This window comes from Oryctolagus cuniculus, chromosome 1 (genome assembly GCF_051225735.1).
Source record: "Oryctolagus cuniculus isolate XC-2025 breed Fujian yellow rabbit chromosome 1, ASM5122573v1, whole genome shotgun sequence".
Lineage (NCBI taxonomy): Eukaryota > Metazoa > Chordata > Mammalia > Lagomorpha > Leporidae > Oryctolagus > Oryctolagus cuniculus.
In genome coordinates, this window is record NC_142867.1 from 230,767,526 (window position 1) to 230,792,115 (window position 24,590).

At 53.4% G+C, this 24,590-nt stretch overlaps 1 protein-coding gene and 1 non-coding gene across 4 annotated transcripts; both read left to right on the plus strand.

Annotated features, from left to right (window-relative positions):
* Positions 1 to 144: 144 nt before the first annotated feature.
* ZBTB34 (zinc finger and BTB domain containing 34) lies at positions 145 to 19,463 on the plus strand. 3 transcript variants are annotated; one of them, XM_051855084.3, is made up of 3 exons: positions 158 to 260; positions 3,200 to 3,319; positions 16,754 to 19,463. In XM_051855084.3, exons 2-3 carry the CDS (start codon positions 3,288 to 3,290, stop codon positions 18,276 to 18,278), a joined length of 1,557 nt encoding a protein of 518 aa, XP_051711044.1. In that variant the 5' UTR covers positions 158 to 260; positions 3,200 to 3,287; the 3' UTR covers positions 18,279 to 19,463. The 3 variants fall into 3 exon arrangements, with proteins under 3 accessions (XP_051711073.1, XP_051711044.1, XP_089176211.1); XM_089320085.1 differs by lacking the exon at positions 158 to 260 and adding an exon at positions 2,761 to 2,864; XM_051855113.3 differs by lacking the exon at positions 3,200 to 3,319 and having other exon boundaries at positions 145 to 260.
* LOC127485336 (U1 spliceosomal RNA) lies at positions 7,770 to 7,932 on the plus strand. The gene has a single exon (XR_007912439.1). It is a non-coding gene; the product is annotated as a U1 spliceosomal RNA (small nuclear RNA).
* Positions 19,464 to 24,590: the final 5,127 nt, after the last annotated feature.

Here is a 24,590-nt window from a genome sequence, read left to right on the forward strand (position 1 = left end):
GGCTCGCAGCGAGGGTCCAGGACGACCACCGGGCGGGATTCCAGAACAGGGACCTAGGCCAGAGGCCCGACCCCCGACGCCGCCAGCCCGGTCCGCTCCTGCCCGGAAGCGCGGGCGCCGAGGGGGCGGGGCCGGGAAGCGCTTCCGGGGGCGGGGGGCGCGGGCTGGGGCGGCTGCCGGAGCGGCGGGGACGGGCCTGGCGCCGGCGGCGGCGGAGGGGGCGCCGCGGGCGGGCGATGTGAGCGCGGCGCGCTGGGCAGGTGAGGGGCGCCGGCCGGGGGCGGCGGGCGGCGGGCGACGCGCGGGCGGAACTGGTGGGGCCGGGGGCAGCCCGCGGGGCCGCTGTCCGGCTCCCCCTGGGCGCGGCGAGGCGGGCGCCTCCGCGCCTGGTCAGTCCGGCGGGCCGGCGGGTGGGCGGGCTGGGCGGGCGGCCGCCGAGGCCGGGCGGGGTCCGGGGGCTCCGGGCACCTGCTCGGGCCAGGCGCGCGCCCCCGAGGGGCCCACGGCTCCCTGCTCCCGGAGTGCAGACGCTGCCGGCCGGGCCGGGGGTCGCGCTCAGGCAGCTGCCCCCGGCTCTCCAGTCTCCGCCCCGGGCGTCTCGGGCTCCCCAGCTTCCGGGCGCTCCCCTTTGTACGGAGGGGGCCGGATGGCTGGGTCCCCCGGAGAGCTGGGCCCGGCCGGGGGTCGGCCCCGCGGGGGCTGGCGAGGAGCCGCTGCCTCACGCCGCCGGCTTTCTCCAGGTAAACAGGCGGCCGCGGCGCGCCGTGCTTGGCCCCGGGCGTCTCCATGGTCACTCGCGCGCGGCCGGTCCTGCCATGACGGAGGGCTGGGCTGGGGCTGGCCTGGGACCGGGCGCGGTGCCCTCTCCGGCTGCGCGGCCGTGCGTCCGGGCGGCACTAGCCGGGGAGTCTTCGGCTTCCACGCCGGGCCTCAGTTTCCCCGTTGAGGGCTTAGAAGAGCTCCGCCACTCGGAGCGAGCCTCTGGTTCATGACGCCGGGCAGTTTTCGCCCAAGACTTTTTGCGTACGTGGTGGACTTTTTTTTAGCCACTTGATGCACTTTGTTTCGGACAGGCTTTGAGATGGTTGCGCGCAGGGTCGGTGAGCCTCCCCTCATCATCATTCGTGCCTTGCTTTTGTCTCTCGCAGTGGTGACCGTGGATCAGGTTCCTCCCAAGTTTTTTGCGCGCAAGGCTTTGGTTGTTGGTGTTTATGTTTGCCCGTCTTCTCTTTGTGCCGCAGCCCAGGCCCTCTGTGCCTCACATCTGGACGATTGCAACAGCTTCCTAGCTGCTCTCTGCCTCCAGAGGTGCCCCCTCCCCCACCCTTTATGCTAGCGCCAAACTTACTATAGGAAGTCAAAAAGCAGTTGAGGGCTTGCTTGCGACTTGCCTGGCAGGGTGCTGGTTGCGCGGGGTCGGGGAAAGTGGTGGAAGGCACCCGTCTCCCAGCCGTTCCAGGCTGGGGACAGAAACATCACCTGCGTGCAGAGGTGCTTGTGGTGAGACCAGGCTGTGTGCCTAGAACTAAGAAGGAGAGATGGAGGTCACAGTTGGCTGCGTGGTCAGGGAGGGCTTAGTGAGGGGGCGGGATTTGAGCCGGGTGTTAAAGGATGAGCAGGACTCAGCTAGGAAAAGAAGACCCAGGCCAGGGGAGCCAGGGGAGCCAGTGACTGGACCAGGCTCCTGGCAGAGAGGGGTTCTGTCCGGGGGGAGAGGGAGGAAGGATTGGTTGGAGCTAGTTCCTGGAAGAACTTGACCGCTAGGCCCAAGTTGGGAGTGTCCTAAAGGCATTGGTGAGTGACAGGCGATGGGAAATGGGTCACCGCTGTTCAGAGCTGAGTGCTGGCTCTTTGGGGCTTGTTTGGGGCTGTGTGTGGAGGGGATTTTGTTTGGTTTTGCTTGTTTATTTGAAAGGCAGAGCTACAGAGTGAGAAAGAGAGAGGGAGGTAGAGAAAGAGGTCGTCCATCCTCTGGTTCACTCCCCACGTGGCCGGGCCTGGCAGCAGGAGCCAGGAATCCCATCCATGTCTCCCACGTGGGTGGCCCGGGCCCAGCTGCCTTCCTAGGGAAGGGACTGGCTGGGGCGGAAGTGGAGCAGCCAGGACTCAGTGGTGCCCAAGTGGGATGGCTGCAGGCAGCAGCCTACGTCACCCCTGGTGGTGTCCTTGCCGGCCTTGTGCTTCTGGCCTGGCCCACCCGGTCTTTCCAAGGTTTTCCTCAGTTTGGCCCCACCCTGCCCACCTGGACCCGGCTCTGCCTCTCCACGGCTGCCCCCTGGGCCCCGCTCCTGTCGCCCCCCTTCCGGCGCACTGCCCTCCTTTCCTCTGAAAATTCTCCGATTTCACTTCCTCCAGGCCGGGCTGAAGCTTCCTCCAGGGGCGGTTCCCTGACCCCCGCGCCCGGGCTCTGCGGCTGGGAGCCTGCCCGTGCTCTGGGTTAGCTGAGCTGGTTCTCCTCCCAGCTGCGGTGGGGTGCTTGCGGGAGCGCTGCGCCTAGTACTCTCTCAGAGCCCTGATGGCGTCTGGTACTGGAGCCGGACTCTGCTAGATCTCACTCAGATGCTCTCTGTTTTCAGAGGAGACGCTGTTCTCCGCTTTCTCTCCAACTGATGTTTACTGCTGCCGTTGAAGGTGGTGTTTTAGCTTTCAAAAGGAATCTTAGAAACAATAAAATGTTTACTCGTGATCATGGGAAAAGAAGTGGTGTTAGTTCCTGGGCCAGAGGCTTTGGAACCAGCTGGTCCTGGGTTGCAGGGTTTCCCGCTAGCGGAACCTGAGCCGTCCTCCTCCTGTCCCTGAGCTGGGGGGGGACCGTCGCTGCACAGACTTCGTGAGTTGTGGAGTGAAAACAGCTCGGGAAGGAGGTAGCAGAATTTGCAGCAGCGAGGAACTGCTTGGAGTATCCATTCTCCCAGCCGGGGGGGAGGGCAAGGCTCCTGGGCGTGCGGGGCCACTGGGTGGTGGGTTTCCCCTGTCTGTACTGGGTGGTGGGTTTCCCCTGTCTGTACTGGGTGGTGGGTTTCTCATGTCTGTACTGGGTGGTGGGTTTCCCATGTCCGTGCCGCCTCTGCCTCCCAGTCACGCACTTGTCAGGAGTCCCCAGCGCCGTCCTCTGACTATTCCCCTTAGTTTGCAGGTCACCTGGAAGTCCACACCATGTTTTCAAACTTCTTAATTGTGTCCATTTGATGTTTTGTAGCTGACAGACTGCTGAATTTAGCTTAGTGGAGGTCATCCACGAGCACAATTAGATTTCTCATGGTTCTTTTCTGGTTGATGTTGGTGGCATGGCGAACCTCATGGAGGAATACAATCCAAGGTGAGCTTCTCTGATCTTTCTGTCGTAACAGGTGGCCGTAACGTGTGCTCCAGGTCCCGCGCCCCTGAAGTGCCAGCAGTCAGCGATGAGATGCTGCTCCTTAGTATTTTCATGTTGTGTTCTTTGCTGCAAGAAACACTGCCCTTTTGCCCGAAACCAGGCCCCTCCAATTCATGGTTAGAATTTGAAATATCCTTTTGCCTGCTTCGCTGACAGAAATAAAAAGAACGAACATTTTGCAGAGAAAGGGCTGCCGACAATTCCAGGTACCACACATTGAGGCCAGGCTGACTTTTATTGCGGAGCAGGGCACCATGAAGTGAGAATTCTGTCTCCACTCGAACGGGGAGAATCCAGCGCACACAAGACCCCTGCGTCTCACCGGTCTGGCTGTTAGAGTCTTACAGGAGAACGCGTAGACCGAGGTTCAAGTCCTGGCCCAGCCAGCGGTGGGCCGCGGAGTCTTGGTGTGCGTGCTAGTTTGCTCATCTGTAGAATGGGCCTGCTGACGACCCAGTGGGCAGGTACGGAGCCTGCTCAGCATACCGTACCGGTGGGAGGCGCTGACTGCTGTCCCCACCGCTGCTAGTAAAGTTAAGGAGGCCATCCCACTCCTGCTTGGAAAGCTCAGCTTCTGATGTTCTGTGTTGACTGAAAGCCAAGTCACACCCTCCCAATGAGAGCATCTGAGCAGACCTGGAGCGGCAGCGCCTGGTGGGGAATGTAACAGTTCGGATAAAAATGTTCTCTCAGGCTCACATGCATTAATGCAGTAAGAGCTCTAAACTTGTTTTCTTTTAAATTAGGATGAGTGCTTCATGAATATCCATCACAGAATGCTGTTTTATTTATTTTTTTTCTTGCGCTGGGTTTCAGTAGCACCAGTATGGTGCGCGCAGCCCTGGTGCCATGCGGCTGCTGCCTTCGGCAGGATCAGAGTGGCGCTCATGACAGCTCCGTTTTAGTTTTGATCTAGACCCGGGCAGAAATATCTAGAAAAGTTATTTTTGTGTGGTTGTCACTGCTGTTACATGCTTTCGTCTCCAGTGCTCCAATCTGTGGTCTTCTTGATGACTTTTTATGAGAATGGAAATTAGGATCTTCCGATCCTCACTGTGGGAGAGAGCCTGGTCCGAGCTGGTCTCAGGTGTCAACAAGTGACTGAAGCCAGCAGGTGCAGGTCTGCGTTTGGAATCACGAGCATCTTGACTGAGAATAATGGGTACCTCCTGGTGCCTGAAGCAGCTTCCAAATTTGTAACCTAACTTTCCTTTCTTGGAAGTGTTAACTGGGTATTTTTAAAGGGAGTGTGGCATCTTGTAGAGCAGATTAGAGTGTTTCTAGGTTAGGGAGGAATAAGCCACCTTGCTGGATTTTGCCTGCTGCCAGAGACCCTCCCCCGTCTCTGGGGTCTTCAGCAGGAAGAGGGGAGGGCCGAGGGTGTGGCTGCGCTGGCAGTCCGTGGGTGTGGGTCGCTGGCAGTCCGTGGGTGCGGGTCGCTGGCAGTCCGTGGGTGTGGGTCGGCAGTTTGGTTCAGGCTGGGTCTGCTGAAGTGTCCCGGGAGCTCAGTGTTCTGGACACCCTGTGGGCCCCCCCTGCCCTCAGAGAGCTCCCTGCTTAGCCGGCGAGGCTCCGCGCTCAAAGCCAGCGAGGCTCCGCGGGCTCCGTCCGCATACTTTACTTTGTCCTGGCGGTCGTATCGGGAACCGGTTCCAGGGCTTCACTCCAGAATGTTGCAGAGGGGATTTCTAGGCCCATGTGGTGTTGGTGTTTTTTCCCATGTGTGGTTTGAGTAGGGTTTGTCCCACCAAAACTCCCACGGAGGCTCTGTTCCCTGTGTGACGACACTGAGAACTGGTGGGGCCCCCTGCCACGCCTGGCCCCGGGTGCTGCCCAGATCCTGGGCGTGGGCGCAGTGTTGTGGGACCGGATTGGTTACTGCAAGGCCCACTTGTGACACAGGGAGGCCACCCCCACGTTTGGGCTTCTGCACACGTGCTACTCACGGTCTTGCAGTCACTGCCACTCTGGTGCCATCCGACACGTGGCACCACCAGGGAGGCTCCTGGTAGCCTCTCCGTAAGCGTTCCGGGCTCGGCTGCTTCGCCGTAGCGGCACTGGAGGGCCTCAGCCCAGAGCACGTGCAGGACCCCCCTCTCCGGCTTGTGAGATTTCGCCCTTGTTTCCTCACAGCAGGCCCGGGGGGCGATGGCCCAGCTGAGGACTGTGCCCGCAGCCAGGCCTTTTCTGTTCTGTGCACTGTTTTCTCCCCCCGGGAGCCTCAGCTCACCACAGCCGTCCTCAGTCAGCACGAATTTTGGTCACTCCCAAATCAGTATCTCTAGGAAGCTGGACCCCATGTTTCCCGCCTCCCCGCTTGCTCTGGCCGGGCTGACGGTGTCATCGCCCAGGCCTGGCTTCCTGTTGCGTCCGTTCCTTTCTGTGGTCCCGAGTGTTCGTGTCCACCCGCGGCGGCCCTTTCCCACGCTGCCTGTCCCGAGGCCCTGGCCGGGCTGTGCTGTGCTGTGCGTTTCCTTTGCCTGCAGTGCCCTGTCTGTCCCGCGCAGTGGAAGGCCCTGCCCCAGAATAGGTTCCGCTGTGAAGTTTCCCTTTGTTTTGAGTTTTTAAAATCTTTTTGGGCTAAGGCAGTCAGCCTTGCCATTGTTCACGTGTTAGTTCCTAAACCTAAGGGATTGCTCCTCATACTTCTTTGTTTCTGCCTCTTTGTCTGCTTGATATAATAATTATCCATTTATAGCCCATTTTTCTCCTCTGCTTCTGTAGTTTAAAAAACTATATTTTTAGGTTAAAAACCTACATATCTTAAAAAGAACTTCAAGTGAGAATAATGCAGTTTTGTGCTTTAACATTCAGAAGGTAGGCATTGAAGTCTGTTTAGTCTGTTTCTCTTTCCTGTCCCAGTCCCGAGTCCCTCTTCCCCAAAGTCCTCCGTGCCAGTGTCATGGGATCCCCCCAACGGAAGCAGCACTGCCGAGTGGTTCTTTTTTTTTTTTTTCTTTTTTTGACAGGCAGAGTTAGACAGTGAGAGAGAGAGAGAGAGACAAAGGTCTTCCTTCCATTGGTTCACCCCCCAAATGGCTACCATGGCCGGCACGCTATGCCGATCCGAAGCCAGGAGTCAGGTACTTCTCCTGGTCTCCCATGCGGGTGCAGGGACCAAGCACTTGGGCCATCCTCCACTGCCTTCCTGGGCCACAGCAGAGAGCTGGACTGCAAGAGGGGCAACTGGGACAGAATCCGGCGTCCCAACCGGGACTAGAACCCGGGGAGCCAGCGCCACAGGCGGAGGATTAACCTAGTGAGCCGCGGCAACGGCCCGGAGTGGTTCTTTTAATAAATGTGCATGAAGCAGATCATACACAGCTCCTGTATCCAGGCAGCCAAATAGATTTTTTTAGATTTATTTATTTATTTGAAAGGCAGAGATACAGAGAGAGAGGAGAGAAAAAGAGATCTTCCATCTGCTGGTTCACTCTCCAAATGGCCACAACGGCCGACACTAAGCCAGGTGGAAGGCAGCAGCCGGGAGCTTCTTCCGAGTCTCTGAGCGGGTGCAGGAGCCCAAGCACTTGGGCCATCTTCTGCTGCCTTCCCAGGTGCATTAGCAGGCAGCAGGATTGGAAGTGGAGCAGCTGGGTCTTGAACCGGTGCCCATATAGGATGCCAGCATCACAGGCTGAGGCTTAACCTGCTGTGCCATAACGCCAGCCGTGATCTGTTGTTTTTAGCACCTATGTAGTATTTCATTAAAGTTTATTTTGATGCGAAATTTTGAAACCATGAATGTTTGAAAATCTCTCATTCGTAGGTTTGATTGCTAGTGCTTGTGGACTAACGTGTAAATACCTTTCACATTCTGATAGACATTACCAAATTGTCTCTCAGGATTGTACTTGCCAGCTCCTAGAGTACCTGCAAAGCTGCTGGGTAAAAAAAAAAAGTGGCACTTTTTCTTTTTAAAAAAAAATAATTTTATTTATTTGAAAGGCAGAGCAACACAGAGATCGGCCATCTTCAGGTGCACTTCCCAGATGGCCACATGGCTAGGGTTGGGCCAGGCCAAAGCCAGTAGCCAGGAACTCCATCTGGGTCTCCCATATAGGTGACAGGGGCCCAAACACGTGGCCCATCCTCTGCTTCCTTCCCAGGCACATTAGCAGGAAGCTGGATTGGAAGCATAGTAGCCAGGATTCAAACTAGCACTGATACGGGACGTGGGTGTTGGAAGTAGTGGCTTAACCAGCAACACCAGCCCCAGTGTCAGCCCATCAGTTTGATTCTTAAATTAAGGAATTTTGAAAGTAGCCTTTTATCAAACAGGCATGTGCTTTTCCTCGATACTTTTTTTTTTTTGCTTTTGGAGGAAGTAAATGCGCCCATGTTTTAGTAACAATCCGATCTGAAGACACTGGCAAAAGAACCTAAAGACATACTGACCTGGCAGGGGGGATCCCAGGATCAGGAAGGTGGTCTTCCCAGGGCGAGGCTCATCCATTGCACCCCGGATGTGCCGACCCCTGCGGTTTCCCCAAACGTGGAGAACTCAGCTGCGTGATTTGTGGTAGTGGGGGACACGTTTGCGCTCTCCCCTGAGGGGTGGGGGTTGGGGGGAGAATATAATGGCATTCAATGAAAAGTAAGGGTCCTGCTGTTTTTCAGTTCCATTACTCCTTGGTGATGTGTGCGGCGCCTTGGAGAGCTGCGTGGTCAGGTGTTCGGTCTGCTGTGACCCTGTGGTGGGAAAGAGCAGTCGCCGCCTCGCAGCTTCCTTTTGCTCACACTTGGTGAGGAGACCGGGGCTGGCGCGTGGGGTCTGGAAGCTGGGCTGCTTCCTGTCTTTGCTAAGTGGCCTTTGTTTTGTTTCGGTTTTTGTCCTTGACCTCCGTCAGGTAAATTATTCTCAGGAGTTTTGGAACCTGGGTTGAGAATATTATTTCCTTGTTGTTCTTTTTGATGTTGATGTTTATTTATTGGTTTATTTAAGAGGCCAGGAAGCAGAAACAGACCGAGCTCCCATCCATTGGTTCACTCTCCGGGACCCCAATCCAGGTCTCCCTCAGGAGTGGCGGGAACCTAGTCACTCGAGCTGAGCTGTCACCTCTGTCCCCTGGGGTCCACGTTTGCAGGAAGTCGGAGTTAAACCAGCACTCTGATGTGGGGCGAGTGTGTGTCCAGCCAGGGACAGTAACTGCCCATGCAGACACCCGCCCCGACTTCCTTGTTTGCTGATTTCGGAGCTGCCTGCTGTCCTGAGGCGTGGTAGGGCGATACCTTCTGGAGTTTTTAAAAAGGTTTCAGGCAGCTTGACTTCCCGAGCCCCTTGTCCTGTGGTCCTGTAGCAGCCCTCAGGTCTCCTAGCAGAGCAGGTGTGCGTGCTTATTTCTAGAACCCTGCCCCCCACCTTTTTCTTAGGGTCCGTGGAGGGTGTCCCAGGCTGGCTTGCATGGTACCTGAAGGCGAGTAGCGCCGTCCGCGTGGCCTGTGCCCACAGTGCCCCTCTGTGGTGGCCCCAGCCCCGTGGCCTGTGTGCATTTTCTTTCTGTGCTCACCTGTTGGCTTGGCTGCCCTGCCTGCTGTCCTCCCCTGCTTCCAGAGTTGGCGGTGGAGCCGCGTGGGCGCCCCAGACAGCCCCTCGCGGCTCACTCCCTCGTGGGCGCCCCAGACAGCCCCTCGCGGCTCACTCCCGCGTGGGCGCCCCAGACAGCCCCTCGCGGCTCACTCCCGCGTGGGCGCCCCAGACAGCCCCTCGCGGCTCACTCCCGCGTGGGCGTCCCAGACAGCCCCTCACGGCTCACTCTTGCTCTTTGAACACCAGTCTCAGTGCTGCTATGAATTTGGTTGAACTTGGGCTGAACCCTGTGTCTTCTTGGCAGTGCTTGCTCTCTGGGACTTTTCGCCTTCAGACACCAGGGCCAGTTCCTTGAGCGCAGCCGCTGTGGGTCTGGGTGAGGGAGGCTTGAGCTGTGGAGACCGCCTTTCATTTAAAGCAGGCAAGGTGAGCCCGGTGAGGGGCTCTGGGGAGGAAGGGGGGAGCCGTGACTGCGGGAGGCACAGTGCGCTGCCCACGCCCTCCTCCCCGTGTGGTTTTGATCTAGAAAGGAGGGAGAGCCGGAGCTCGGAGAGGGTGCTGTAGATTCCAGGACTGAAACTGTGGCCATGGAATGTGCGAGTGTACTTTTGGTGGATATTATGAAAATGCTGCCTTTCTCTGTCTGAGCACCGGGAGGACGCCTGTCCCGGCCCAGTGCCCTTCTTGGGGCAGGGTTGTAGCCTCCTGTCAAGGATAGTGGCCTAGACGGTGACCTCAGGACAGACCTGGGAAACTTGCTGGTCTGCAGTGTGGTCCTAGTGCCTTCCTCGTGGGGGAAGCTTGGAGCACTTAATGAAACAGCGTGTAGTAAGCCCTAGTGAACGTGGTTACTGAACCTGCCGCCAGGGGAGGAGCTTCCCCAGGGCAGGGCTGAGGCTGAGGTTGGTGTGGGGGTGCTGGACGCACAGGAAGTAGAATTCAGACCACCCACGGCTGGGTGGTCCTTCCCAGAGCCCGCCCCTGGGACTGCGGTGGCCTCCTGTGGCCCCGGCAGAGGCTGTGTGAGGCCAGAGCTGCTTCCCTGATGTGAAACGATTCTCTTTGTAAGAAGGTGGAATTCAGGAGTCGGAGCAGGAGGAGAGTCTGCCCAGGTCGGGGGAGCGGAATTCCGAGGCCCTGAAGTGGAGGCGCTGCCAGTCGGCTCCTTCCCACAGAGCAGCTCGGCCACGTCCTCCCCACAGGCGCCCTTGAAAGCACTACAAGTACAGAAACACAGTAAACGCTGTCAGAGTAAGTGCTAACGGGCACCGATGCTGTGGCACAGCCTCTGCCTCTGCTGCAGGCAGCCCACGTGGGCGCCGGTTCAAGTCCCAGCTGCTCCACTTCTGATGCAGCCCCCTTCTAATAAAGCTGGGAAAGCAGCGGAAGGTGGCCCAAGTGCTTGGGCCCTGCACCCACATGGGAGACCCAGACGAACCTCCTGGTTTCAGCCTGGCCCCACCCTGGCTGTTGTAGCCACTTGAGGAATAAACCAGAAGATGGAAGGTCTCTCTTTGTCTCTGTAATTCTGCCTTTCAAATAAGTAAATAAATCTTAAGAAAAAAGAATGAGTATTAATGATACTGAAGAAAAAGTTCCAGCTTATTTGTAATTAAATCTAACAGTGTCAGTGTCTTGTTTGGGCATGTTTTTTGCCTAATGTAATGGAAAGACATTGATTAATCTGCTGAATTAAATATTATTGATTCTGATGTTTCTAGTGAGTGAAATAATCAAATTCATTGTTTTCTGAAGCAGCTGCAAACTTAATCTAAAGGAAAAACTAGTATAAATCACTGCTCTGCGTTATAAACAGTGAGTCCCGCCCCCCACCTCTCTGGGTGGAGGACTCTGCATTAAGCCTGCATGAAACTGCACGGCTGGGACTCCTGCTGTCTTTGGATTCCCTTTGGTTTTGTGTATGCAGGAGACTGACACTGAATGAATATTTCCTATCAATGCAGGAGAAATGATTTAAATCCCCAGTCACCATGGCAGTTAGTGATTGCAATTAAATCTAATACTTGTAGCACATATGACAAAAGGCTAATTTCCTTAATTTGCAAAGAGCTCTGACAATTCAATAAAAAAGACAAATATGGGCAAAGATGTGGGTAGGCAGTTGAAAGGCGAGCTCAGACGGATTGCCATGCAACACCAGAAAAGATGTCGGCGTCACTTAGAAATAAACAAATGCACCTCAGAACAGTGAGGAGATTTAAAAAAAAAAAAAAAAAAACTTTTTTTTTTGACTTTGAAAGTCAAAGTTACACAGAGAGAGAGAGAGAGAGAGAGAGCGCGAGCGAGAGCTCTTCCATCCACTGGTTCAGTCACCAAATGGGAGTGAACTCCACGATGGCCGGAGCTGTGTCGATTCAAAGCCAGGAGCCGGGAGCTTCTTCCAGGTCTCTCATGCGGGTACAGGGGCCCAGGCACTTGGGCCATCTTCTACTGCCTTCCCAGGCCACAGCAGAGAGCTGGATGGGAAGTGGAGCAGCTGGGTCCGAACCGGCGCCCATATGGGATGCTGGCGCTTCAGGCCAGGGCGTTAACCTGCTGCACCACAGTGCCGGCCCCTGAGGAGGTTTTCTACCTGTGAGTTGAGCAAAAGTGAAAAGGCTCAACACCCGTCATTGGCGGTTGTTGGGGAGCAGGCTGCACCCCGTGCGGGGGGGGGGGCTTGTTGCTGCCACTGCTCAGAGGGTGCTTTGATGTTGCCGGTTAAAGTGAGAAGCTAACCACGAGGGTCCCCTGTAGCGGCCAACTGCACATTTCCTCACAACAGAAAACCTCAGGTGAATGTGGCATGGCCTGTTTGGGGTATCAACGGGGAACTGGTTAAGTACATGGTGACAGCACCGTTTCTGGAGTGCTGTGAAGTGGGGAATGAGACTTGGGAGGCTGGCGCTGTACGGTAGCAGGTCAAGCCTCTGTCTGCAGCGCTGGCCTCCCAAATGGGCACTGATTTGAGTCCCAGATGCTCAGTGTTCGATCCAGCTCTCTGCTAATGGCCTGGGGAAGCAGCAGAGGATGGCCTAAGTCCTTGGACCCCTGTCACCCACGGGAGAGGCCCCGATGAAGCTCCTGGCTCCTGGCTTCAGCCTGGCCCAGCCCCAGCCATTGTGGCCATTTGGGGAATGAACTGGGATTCAGGATCTCCCCCCCACCCACACCCCGTCTCTCCAATTCTTTTATTTTTTTTATTTATTTATTTGAAAGAGTTACACACAGAGAGAGGCGCTTCTTCAACAGTGTATGTTGATATGTTTAAAGTTTTCCCTCGGGTAATACCCAAAACTCCTACCAGTGACTGGAAAGGGGGCTGAGGCTGGGAGATTGCAGTTTGATCTTTTTCTGTGCTAGGATTTGAAGTTCTGTCATATGCATGCGTGTATCATGAAGACAGAATTAGCCGTGAGTCGCCCTGTGTGTGTGACTCCACTGCATCCCATGGGGAGACTGTGGGAGGGGTGTGCAGGGCCGGATCGGAACTGGATGCCTCCAGAGGCTCTGACCTTCTCTGTCCCAGGGCTAGTGGGCGTGACTGATGGATGTCTTTGCTCCCTTCAGCCTGGCAGGGCCTGGGACTGAGATGGGGAGTAAACTCCCTGCGCGCCAGTCTCAGCGTTTTACAGAGTGTTGTTGGGGAGGAGCCTTTGAACCTCATGGTCACTGCCCAGAGGAAGTGTCACGGAGAGCTTCCTGTCTGTCTGCAGAAGCCTGGGATCCCTCTCTGAGCTGTTAGGCCTGGTGCCTCGTTTCCTTCCCTTGTGCCTTGTCCTTCCCGCCCCCGGCCCTGCTGATCCTCCTCTGACCACTCCCCCAGCCGACAGCCAGAGGAGACGCTGGTACCCACCTGGGCATCACAGTCTGAGAACACAGATTGACATCTGTACATTTGGCGGTATTTTTATTTTTCCAAAATTTCTTTAGGATGCATCCTTCTAGGTCTGCGCTGTCCCGTTTGGTGCCTACTGGCCACATGTGCCCAGTGCGCACTTGAAGCACGGTCAGTCCAGATGGGGACGTGCTGCGTGTAGATGCTCACCGGCTCTCAGATGCCTGGTGTGGGAAGTGTAAACGCCCTAATACTAGTTGCGTGCTGCAGTTTTGAAGTCTCACCTACACTGGATTAAATGACAAGTGCGGTTTCTTTGTTTTTACTTCTAAAAAACAAGTACTGGAAAACACTATTATACACGTGGCTGTTGGGCAGCAATATTCTAAATGAATTTTAAAATCATCTTGTCAAATTTCAAAGAAAATATTCTATTGGGCCTCATTATAAATTAATTTTAGGGGGAAAGTGAGTGTTTTTACGGCAGTTGCTCTTCCTGCCGGTTGCGTTCTCTCTCTGCATTTATACCTGGTTTTACCCTCATCAAAGTAGAGACTGTTTTCTGTTTATCCCTGTCCTGGGTTGTTGGCTGCAGCTTGTCATTATCTTACTGCTTTTTTCTTGTACAACTATTTTTGAAACCCTTTTCTTAATTAGATCATAATGCTAATATGGTTTTCAAGTGAGTCTCTCGTGTTTTCCATGTAAATAGTTCTATCTGCATGTAATAGTAATTTTATCTCCTCTTTATAATGGCTGCATGCCTTCATTTTTCCTTGTTGCTTTTGGCTGGAAGCTCCAAAACACTGGTAAGAATAGTGATGGCAGGCGACCTTGTCTGTCCCCAAGCCCTGATGGGCATGTCTTCTCTGAAGTGCTTACCAGAGTGTGCTCCAGGGAGCACTCATTCTTAGGAATGTTAATATGTGCACCTTGAGAAAAGTGCCTCAGTCCCGTGAGTTTGCAGACTGCTGAGTTAAACAGAATCCCTGTCTGCAGGACTTTCAGGTGGGATGTTACGCTGATGTGTTTTTTAATCCCTGAGAGATAAGGATGTTGGGAGCTAGCTCATGGGTTTGTTTTGTGCTAAATACATTTAGGGAAATGCAGGCATATTTCCTTTTTATTTATTTATTTATTTTTAAAAAATAAATTTATTTCTTTAAAAGGCAGCCATTTGTGTTTTTATATATATATATATAAACACACATACATATACATATATATATATATATGAAAGAGATTAGATAAATAGATATCGGGATCTTCCATCTGCTAGTTCGCTTCCCAGATGACTGCAGTGGCTGGAGCTGGGCCAAGCCAGTCAGGAGCATAATCTGGATCTCCCATGTGGGCGGCAGGGGCCAAGCACTTGGACCATCTTCTGCTGCTTTCCCAGGTGCATTAAAAGGGGGCTGGACTGGAAATAGAGCAGCCGGGACTCAAACTGACACTCACGGGATGCTGGGTTGCAGGTGGTGGCTTAGCCTGCTGCGCCACGACACTGGCCCCTAATGTTTCCTTTCTAAAGGTGCTGCTGCCTTGGTTTGCAGTAGATACTTTCTATTATACTAAGAGCATATTGTCCTGTTTCTAACTTACTGAGTCCTTTTTTTCCCTTAAGACGCTGCAGTGTGTTAAACGCGTTTTTGGTGTAGTGTTGACTTGGTAATCAGAGTTTTTCTCCTTTGACTTAGTTGATATTACAGATTACATTTGTATACTTCTGACGTAGCCCTCCTTATTCTTGGTCAGAATATATTCTTACTCTAATCGGTTGTGTTTGGTGGCTTAGAAGCAGCAGCCGTGTGTCGTCTTCTGGTGTCAGGGTTGTGCTGAGTGTCTCTGCGTGCGGCTAGAGTGGTGTGAACAGTCCTTTGGGCCTTGGCGCTTCTGTTTGTTTTTTGTTCAGTTCTGCCAATTTGTGTTATCCCAAAAATACATCATTGCATGCACATTTTAAATTGATGTCAACCATTTCACTTATTTTTAATATTTGTCATTTAATGATAAAAAACCTGGGGGTGGGCGTTTGCCTGGGGGTTGGGACACCCCCCTACTGAGTGGTGGAATGGGGTTCTTCCGCCTCTGTTTCAGATCCAGTTTCTTGCTAATGAGCACCCTGGGAATGGCTCGAATAGTTGGGCCACCCACGGTAGAATAAAAAAGTTTTAAGACATGGACTTAACCCGGTTGCAGTTTGCAGTTTTTATTGTGTTCCAAACCAAATCCCCTAACAATTTCAGCATGATGGTTTTTTTTGAGGGGGGGGGGCCAGGCAGAGTGGACAGTGAGAGAGACAGAGAAAAAGGTCTTCCTTTTTTGCTGTTGGTTTACCCTCCAATGGCCGCCGCGGCCGGCGCGCTGCTGCCGGCGCATCGCGCTGATCTGAAGCCAGGAGCCAGGTGCTTCTCCTGGTCTCCCATGGGGTGCAGGGCCCAAGCACTTGGGCCAACCTCCACTGCACACCCTGGCCACAGCAGAGAGCTGGCCTGGAAGAGGGGCAACCGGGACAGAATCCGGCGCCCCGGCCAGGACTAGAACCCGGTGTGCCGGCGCCGCAAGGCGGAGGATTAGCCTATTGCGCCACGGCGCTGGCAACCATGACGGCTTTTAAATATCATAAGAATGTGAGGAAAGTTTACAGTAGATACCTGAACACCCACTGTCGACTCTACAGTTAGCGGTTGGCAGTGTTTGTGGTGTCCTGTTTCTGCCCATCTCTTTTTGGGGGATGTGTCCTCAAGAAAGTTAAGGTGTGAGTGAACTTTACTCCTGAGCCCTTCTTCCTGCAAATTCTCTGTGAGTGTTGCCAAGTAGTTCTATTCTGTTTTGCTTTTCTCCGATTTAGCACTTAGGAAGATTCTGGTGGTTCTAGAACAGCGTTAAGTAAGAATAGAGGTGGTGGCTGGCCTCGCCCATCGTCCCAGGCCCTGCTGGGCAGAGCGTGCTCGAGGGAGCGCCAGTTCTGTGCGCCTTAAGGGAAGCGTTCTTCAGTTCAGTGCGTCTGCAGACTGCTGAGTTAAACAGATCCCTGTCTGTCTCAGGGTTCTAGAAACTGAGATACCATGTGGCTTTATGTGTCCTGGTGAGGAGGGAGCCTGGGCTGCACTTGCAGGCAGGGGAAGCAGACCCTGTCACAGGGAGGCCGGGCTCAGCACTGCGGAGTGAGACACTCGATGCGTCCGTCGCTCTTCTCACTTTTTTTTTTTTTTAATTTTTACTTAACGAATGCTTTTTTACATAGATACAACTTTAGGAATATAGTGGTTCTTTCTCCCATCCCGCTTCCCACTCCCTCTCCCATCCCACTTCCCACTCCCTCTCCCATCCCACTTCCCACTCCCTCTCCCATCTCCTTCATTATGGTTCATTTTCAGTACGACTGTATGTACAGAGGACCCACTCACTCTATGCTGTCATCACTCTTCTTACTCCTCTTGTTGAAAAATACGAGAGTACTTCAGAAAGTCTGTGGGGAATGGAATTAAAAGGTACATTTATTTTGGCACCAAAACATCTGAACCCCGTGCATAGTTGTTTTATAACATACGCTTTCTATAAGCTTTTTTGAAGACCCCTCAAACTTACCTCTTAGTTCCATTTCTCATGGGCTTTTTGAAGCCCCCTCATGATTCTGCTGGGCGGGACCGTCAGCCCAGAGAGCGGACGGAGCTGAAGGGGAAATGGGGACCCAGACACTGCTGCAGGTGGAGCCAGGGCGTGCGTGCTTGGCTGGACAGCAGTGTCAATTAGAGACACACAGATGAGGCAGGGTATTTCTCTAGACGAGTCTAGTAATTTTTTAAGGTACCTGAAATCCTCAAAAGTAGGTGAAACAGGTAAATACTTCTCCTAAAAGGGTACGGATTTCTCACTCAGAGACTGACAGGCAGAGACCTCGGGAGGGGCGGGAGCTGGGCGCTGGGCGCTGTGGGACGCTTGTGTGTGCACGCGTGCTCAGCAGGAGTCCTCGGTGAGTTACGGAACCTCTCTCTCTCCACAGATCGCGCTCCGTGTCGGTAGACATGGACAGCAGCAGTTTCATTCAGTTTGACGTGCCCGAGTACAGCAGCACCGTTCTGAGCCAGCTAAACGAACTCCGCCTCCAAGGGAAGCTGTGTGACATCATCGTCCACATTCAGGGTCAGCCGTTCCGAGCCCACAAAGCAGTCCTTGCTGCCAGCTCCCCCTACTTCCGGGACCATTCCGCATTAAGCACCATGAGTGGCTTGTCGATATCGGTGATTAAAAACCCCAATGTGTTTGAACAGTTGCTCTCCTTTTGTTACACTGGAAGAATGTCCTTGCAGCTGAAGGATGTGGTCAGTTTTCTGACTGCCGCCAGCTTTCTCCAGATGCAGTGTGTCATCGACAAGTGCACGCAGATCCTAGAGAGCATCCATTCCAAGATCAGCGTGGGCGACGTGGACTCCGTCACGGTCGGTGCCGAGGAGAATCCCGAGAGTCGGAACGGAGTGAAGGACGCCAGCTTCTTCGCCAACCCGGTGGAGATCTCCCCGCCCTACTGCCCCCAGGCCCGGCAGCCCGCCGCCAGCACTGACCTGCGGGTGGAGACGACGCCCGGCAAGGCCTTGCGCAGCCGCATGCAGGAGGAGGGCCACTCGGACCGCGGGAGCAGCGGGAGCGTGTCCGAGTACGAGATTCAGATCGAGGGGGACCCCGAGCAAGGGGACCTGCTGGTGAGGGAGACCCAGATCGCCGAGGTGAAGGTGAAGATGGAGAAGTCCGACCGGCCCAGCTGTTCCGACAGCTCCTCCCTGGGCGACGATGGGTACCACACGGAGATGGTCGACGGGGAGCAAGTGGTGGCCGTGAACGTGGGCTCCTATGGCTCTGTGCTCCAGCACGCCTATTCCTATTCCCAAGCGGCCTCCCAGGCAGCCAGTGTGTCTGAAGCTTTCGGAGGTTTGAGTAATTCCAGCCCGTCCAGGTCCATGCTGAGCTGTTTCCGGGGAGGGCGTGCCCGGCAGAAGCGAGCTTTGTCCGTCCACCTGCACAGTGACCTGCAGGGCATGGTGCAGGGCTCTGACAGCGAGGCCATGCTGAACAACCCCGGCTACGAGAGCAGTCCCCGGGAGAGGAGCACCAGAGGCCACTGGTACCCGTACAACGAGAGGCTGATCTGCATCTACTGCGGGAAGTCCTTCAACCAGAAGGGAAGCCTCGACAGGCACATGCGACTGCACATGGGCATCACCCCGTTCGTGTGCAAGTTCTGCGGCAAGAAGTACACGCGGAAAGACCAGCTGGAGTACCACATCCGGGGCCACACTGACGACAAACCGTTCCGCTGTGAGATCTGTGGGAAGTGCTTTCCATTCCAAGGTACCCTCAACCAGCACCTGCGGAAAAACCACCCGGGTGTCGCCGAAGTCAGGAGTCGCCTGGAGTCCCCCGAGAGAACAGATGTGTACATGGAGCAGAAACTAGAAAACGACGCGGCGGCCCCCGAGCTGGCCCTCGACTCCCGGATGGCGATTCACACGGTGTCTGAGGTTCCCGAGTGAGCGGGGGGAAGGGCACCAGGCAAAGCACATTAATCAGTGCATATTTGTGATTTGCTTTGTTGTCATCTTTGCTTTTCCCAACCATCTGGAAATCTCTCGGTCTCTTGGCGGTTTTTCTGAAGTTTCTGGATGGCACACTTCATTGTGTTTATCCTTCCCCCAGCTCTCCCTCCCCCAAGGAGCTCCAAGCATGAAGGGCAACGTATCCAGGGAAAACACAGGCTGACAGTATTCCTCTTTGGCTGAACTCGTAATCCCAACTCTGCCAGTGATTGAGCTATGCCAACTGGTTGAGCCTACATCCCGTGCCAAGAGGCAGACTCTCTCTCCCGTGCGCTGGCACCAGGCATTTCCACGGAGAGAGACTCGGATGCCGTCAGCTGGTACAAATGGGTAACCTTTTTCTAATTTAAAATTACTTTTGGGGGTAGTTAGACAATTTATATATATATATAATAAAATGATTATTATATATAGTATATATACATTCTCAAATTTGGGTTTATTCTGGTTGAGGTGAATGTAAGAGGAATATATAATTTAATACAGTGTGAACAGAGCTTTAACTCTGTCTCCTCCCTACCTAAAATGCTAGGGTTTGGCCCCATCACTTCCCTTACGAACGAATGTCAGTAGGTTCTCATAGCTCATCCATCCTTGTGTCCGAAAGCAAGCAAAGCAAATCACAGTGTCCGTAGCTCTGCTTCAGAACAGACACACAAACCAAACCAAATGCCATAAGATTCCTTCAACGTAGTTGGAAACCATTTGGAATTCCTGTTAGTCGTCCAGCTGGGAGGCTGGACGACCTGTGGTGCTGACTTTTTACCTAGTGTAGTGTTCTATCAGCCAACCCCAAAGCAGCAGTGGTTGTCAAGGTTTTTACTGGCCTACAAATCTACCTTCATTCCGTACTGTAGAAACATACATACCAGGTAACTAAGCCGAATCGCTCTCTACCACGAGTTAGGACTCGCGCTAAAGGAAAGGGAGAATTCTCCGAGCAGTGTTGTGGTTTCTTGTTTTTGTTCTTTTTTTTTTTTTCCCTTTCTCTTTTCAAACAGCCAGTTCAGGTGCACAGCAACTTTTTCTACACGCAGTTCCCAGGGAAACTGCAGAACTTGGAATTTGTACTTTTTGTAAAACTATACTCTATGGGAATCGCAAGCAATATATGTGTCCCAGCGTCGTGTGTGCTCACGAGAGCCTCGGCGGCCCTGCCACTCTCAGTGTTTCCTGCTTCCAGAAACCAACAGTAAAAAACCCTCTTAGATACTCAGTGTGTCACCAGATCTGCGTGGTCACGTGGTGCTATTTTTATGTTCAGTATCTTTTAGGTCAGTATAGCTGTAGAAAATGTGAAATCTAATGTTAATAATGAGTTATAATTGTTTTCCTCTCTTGAATTCATAGTTTGCAAAGAGACCTCAAAAGCAAGAGCTGGCAAACACGTTACTGTATAAAACCTCCCAGGCCCCGTGTGAGGGATCTTCAGGTCTGGGACAGGCCTGCTCGGGTACCGTGTGCTCTGCCAGAGAGTGACCGTGGAAGATGTCAGCGCTCTGGCGTCCACCCGAGCACCCGGGCCCTGGGCCCCACAGCCGGCCGCGACCCGCAGGCCCGAGCACCCACCTACAGGAGGAACGGCAGTGGGGGAGTAGCCTCGGGGCACAGGAGTTCAGGAACACAGAAACAGATGTTTGCTGGGTTTTCGTGTTTTTTTTGGTTCTTAAAATACCAAGAATGGTGGGATTTTAGGTTGGGTTTCTTTTTCCTTTTCTTTTCTTTTTTTTTTTTTTTTTTTTTTTTTTAGTAAAAAATAAGAAGTCATTCAGGCCCCTCCACGAGCCAGCGCGGGGGCGGCAGCACCTCCGTAGCTCAGAGGCTGCGTGCTCGCGTGCAGCGCTGTGCTACACATCAGTGTTAACTCCGTGCCCATCACACGGCCGACTCGGGTATGTAGTATGCCTTTTCCTGTCTAACTGCCTACGTAGGGGCCTGGCCTCTCCTTGAAGCACTTGTTCACTCCTGACAAAGCCACGTGCCTCGAGGGGAGGCTGGGCCCCGAGTGTTTACCCACTTACATGTGTTCTGGGTTTCAGGTAATGTTTGTGATTTTTGTTTTTTTTTTTTCCCTTATGCGAATAAGCTGGGTTTTGATTTTCTTTTCTCTCTTCTCTTTTTAAAATTAAATGCAAAAAATTTGTGTTGTGATACCCGTTAAGTCTGTGATGAGAAATGCCCAATCTGAGGACAGGAGAGGTCAAGCTCAGGGAAGGAACCTCCTTTTCACTCAGCTCGGGCTTGGGGCCTCTGAGAAGTCTCCGGAGCTTCCTGCAGCGGCAGACAGTCGGGAGGGGTGAACACTCGGGCGAGCACCTCCGGCGTCCCAGCTCGTGTCATTGTGTCCGTCTCACCTTAGTTACACGGAGTTCTTTGTATTTGTAAATTTGTTTAACTGGTTTGAGTTTACCAAAGAGTGACTTATCCAAAATTGTCTTTGACAAAAATATACATTGCTTTGATTGTACAGTTCAGGTTCAGACATTGTAGTGGGACTGTTAGGGGCAGCAGATTGATCACGTCTCTAATAATCTCGATTGCACGTTCGACAAGTCCCACGCGCTCCCGTTCACGTTGCTAACACTTCCCTCCCACTGCTAGCAGTGTTAAGAATGAATCTTCAAGCCATAACCCAGTACTGTAAAGTTCCGCAGGCTTCAATGGAGGCGGCGCGGGCCTCCCCGTGCGCGGCCGGCCAGTCGCTCCGCTCAGGTTGGGCGGGTGCCTCGCCGCGTGGGCACGTGCAGGAGGGCGGCCGTGACCGAAGGACAGCCGCGGCCCCTCCCCGCAGCTCCCTGCGCGGCTCGCTGTGTCACTCCTCAGAGCTGCCCTCTTAGACAGCAGAGTCCCTTCTGTGCAGTTTCAGGCGAGGTGTTTCATCTGTAACTGATGTAGCTTCCAGCCAAGATAAACTGACATGTGAAGAAATCTTTCCCAGTAGACTCTCCTGAGTTCCCGCAGGCCTGTTCCTAACAGTGTCTTCCTGAGCGACCTTTTCAGTAGTAGACAATGTGAAGACAGCGACGGTGTCCCTCTGTCCGCGTTCAGCCCCCCCCCCCCCCCCCGTATTGCAAACTGTGAAAACAGAGGATTTTATACTTTTACTAATGGTCGTGCTTTTAAACAGTTCTTCTCATTCTAATCCGTTCTCTCCCCTCGAATTTCTACTGAAACTGTAAATACACTTAGGAATTATGTTCGTACATACAGGATGTGCAGACAAGCTAACGTCTCGGGCCGTGGGACGCTCCCAGCCGGTTGGCTCTGCTTTGGCAGTTATGTTGTGTTTTTTCTTTTTCTTTTTAAACAGCAGAAAGGACACTGTCGGTTCGCTGTTAAGCAGAATATACTGTAGAACTGAATTGATATTTTTAAACTTCCCAGAGCATGGGTAGATGTCTTTTCTAATAATAGCAGTTACAGCCAACTATTTGTTCTCCCCCAGCCCAGACCATAGGCCTGCCTATTTCTGTGTGTGGTTTTGTTTTTGTTTTTGTTTTTGCAGCCTAGGCTGTGGGAAGAATTTGCAGGAACACAAAAGAGGGGCTAGGGGAGAAGTCACATATGTGAATGAGCTTTACTTTAAGAGATTGCCGTATTTTATTTGAACAACTCTTTCTGTTAGTTACTGTGATTTTCGTTGTTGTCCTTATTGTTGAATTCTCTAATGGTTTCCTGTGAAGCCTCCACTGAAAGGGACTCAAATATGCAACACCTGAACTATTTTCCAAGGGCGCATGCCCCTTGAATGGTGCTTCTAGACTGGTCAGGGTTATTTATTAAATTTTATATATGAAAGTATTGGGGAATTATGTAAATTCTTTATATGAAACTATCTAGTACATAAGTCATAGATTTCATATTACTCAGTGCAGCTGAACTAGAAAGTTCAGGAAAGTCATTCACATTGTTCGGAATTTGTAATGGTTGTCACGCGTCACGTGCGTCTCTGTAAGTGCCAGAGCGTCCCCCCACCCCAGCCACCCGTTTCTGCCCAGTGCCTGACCACTCGGCTCAGAAGAGAACCTGTTGGCTCAGGTTCTCCCAGGGGCTGGCGCAGCCAGCGCCGTTGCAGCTCTCCGTGGAGCCCGGAGTCGGCCCCGCGTGGCGCCCCCGGAGCAGACCCCGTCCCCAGCCCTCTTGCTGGCCCTCCCGACTAGGATGCTGCGAATTCAGCCTGCACCTGCCGCCCTGTCGACAGGAGGGGGTGCACTTAACCTGGTCGGTTTGAGGATGACCGTTTTCCAAGTGTGAAAACCATCTCTCACCACTTCACTAGTAGGGCTCAAAGTGTTTCCCATTATAAATGGCTGAGCAATTTGAATGACTTAACACAGTGTCATTATCTTGCAATATAAACTGGTAACCTCACAACGCCACACTTCATCGCCATGTGAAGTAAATGAAGCTAGCTAAGCGGATGCTGTACCAACTAGTAACTTGCCATTAAGGGTTATTTTATAGCATGGATTTGAGACTATTTATTCAAATGATATTTTACTCTTGTATTCATTTTGTTTTAGATTTGTGACATGACTTTCAGTGCTGCTTCATTTTGTTCTGAATTCTCGTTTCTTGCTTGTAAATGGCTTTTTTATGGTATAAACAAAGTCAATGGAAATTGCTGTTTGTAAATAAAGTGCTGCTGGAGCAAACGGGCTGTGGCCTCACTCTGTACCCGCCCCCGTGGCCTCGAGCTTCCCCTGCCGTGTGACCACTGCTTTTGAGAGATCACGGTTTCCCAAGAAGCTCTTGTGCCGCAGCCGTGCTGAGAGAGGAGACGGCAGCAGGGTGTTTCTGACCTTTGTCTTGTGTGGCCAAGGGTGGATCGTCCAGGGGCCCAGGTCTTGCCCCCAGGCCTCCCCGGTGCGGGTCGCTGATGAGCCCTCTCCCCGCCTGCCCGCAGGAATGGGCCCTGCCCGGCGCTGCCGCCGGCTCGCTCCTCTGCCCCCTCCGTGCTCCCCCTGGCTCCAGCTCGGGAGCCCCTGTTCCCCACGACAGCCCTCTGGGTTCAGTTGACGGAGCCCTTGTTTCTGCTTGGATATTTGATAGTGGGGTTACCCAGACAGTGTTTCCTGCATCAGGGGTCCTAACCCTCCATCACTGTGTGTCCTTTGGACAGACCCTGGCACACCACGGAAGGTGGCCAGCAAGTGTTTGTTGAATGAATGAGCAAACGCCTCTCTCCCGGAGGTTCGAGCAGGGATGCAGGCGAGGATTCCACTTGGCTCCTGTGGGGCCATGGCTGCTGGCAACGAGTTCTCTGCTGCTCACCGGGGCTCCCTCGTGGCCAGGCGGGCTGTGCAGGAGGCAGCTTCACTTGCTAGCTGGGGACCTGCGGCTTCCTGAGGAACGGGATGGTGGACACAGGGCATTCCGCGTGCCCTGGAGCTCTGCCTCCAGCCCTGCTCTGCCTGACCATGACCTTGAGTGAGGCACTCACCTCCCTTAGTCCCAGTGTGACCCTCGGGGCACAGATGCGATGTCAGGTGGTGACTTACAATAGGTTTACTTATTCCGGAAGACTGGAAAATTGCTTGCACACTTTTTTTTAAAAAAACAAATTTATTGAAGATCTAAAAGCAATTTCTAAAAGATTGATCCCCCCTCCCCCCCCCCCCCCGAAAACTGCAGTTTTCTGTGTAGCTGCACCGTGCATTGTGTCTGTCGTGTCGAAATGTGCGTTAGACACACAAAAGCCCTGGAGCAAGCTGTCATTCTTTAATGATTTGAGCCTAGATAAAATGTCTAAGGAGCCACGTAGGTGGCTTGCAGAAGATGGCGTCTTCAAGCACCTTAAAAAAAAAAAAAAACGCTGCGGTCAGCATTGCGCACAGCAGGTAAAACTGCAGCATTGGATGCCTGCATCCCATAGACGCTGCGGCTCCTCCGCTTCCGATCCAGCTCCCTGCTACTGTGCCTGGAAAAGCGGCCGAGGATGGCCCAAGTGCTTGGGCCCCTGCACCCGCGTGGGTGGGAGACCCAGAAGAAGCTCCTGACTCCTGGCTTCAGCCTGGCCCAGCCCTGGCTGTCATTTGGGGAGTGAACCAGTGGATGGGAGGCCTCTCTGTCTCCCCCTCTCTGTGGCTCTGCCTTTCAGATAAATAAATCATTAAGAAAACAAACGCTCATCCTTTCTGCCAGCAAATAGGTAGGGCTTGCACCTTCAGGACATGAAAGAAATGGCAGGAGGAGGCCTCCACAAGGAAACCTGTTAAACACATTGGGAGGGTGTGGAGCCGTCCCGGA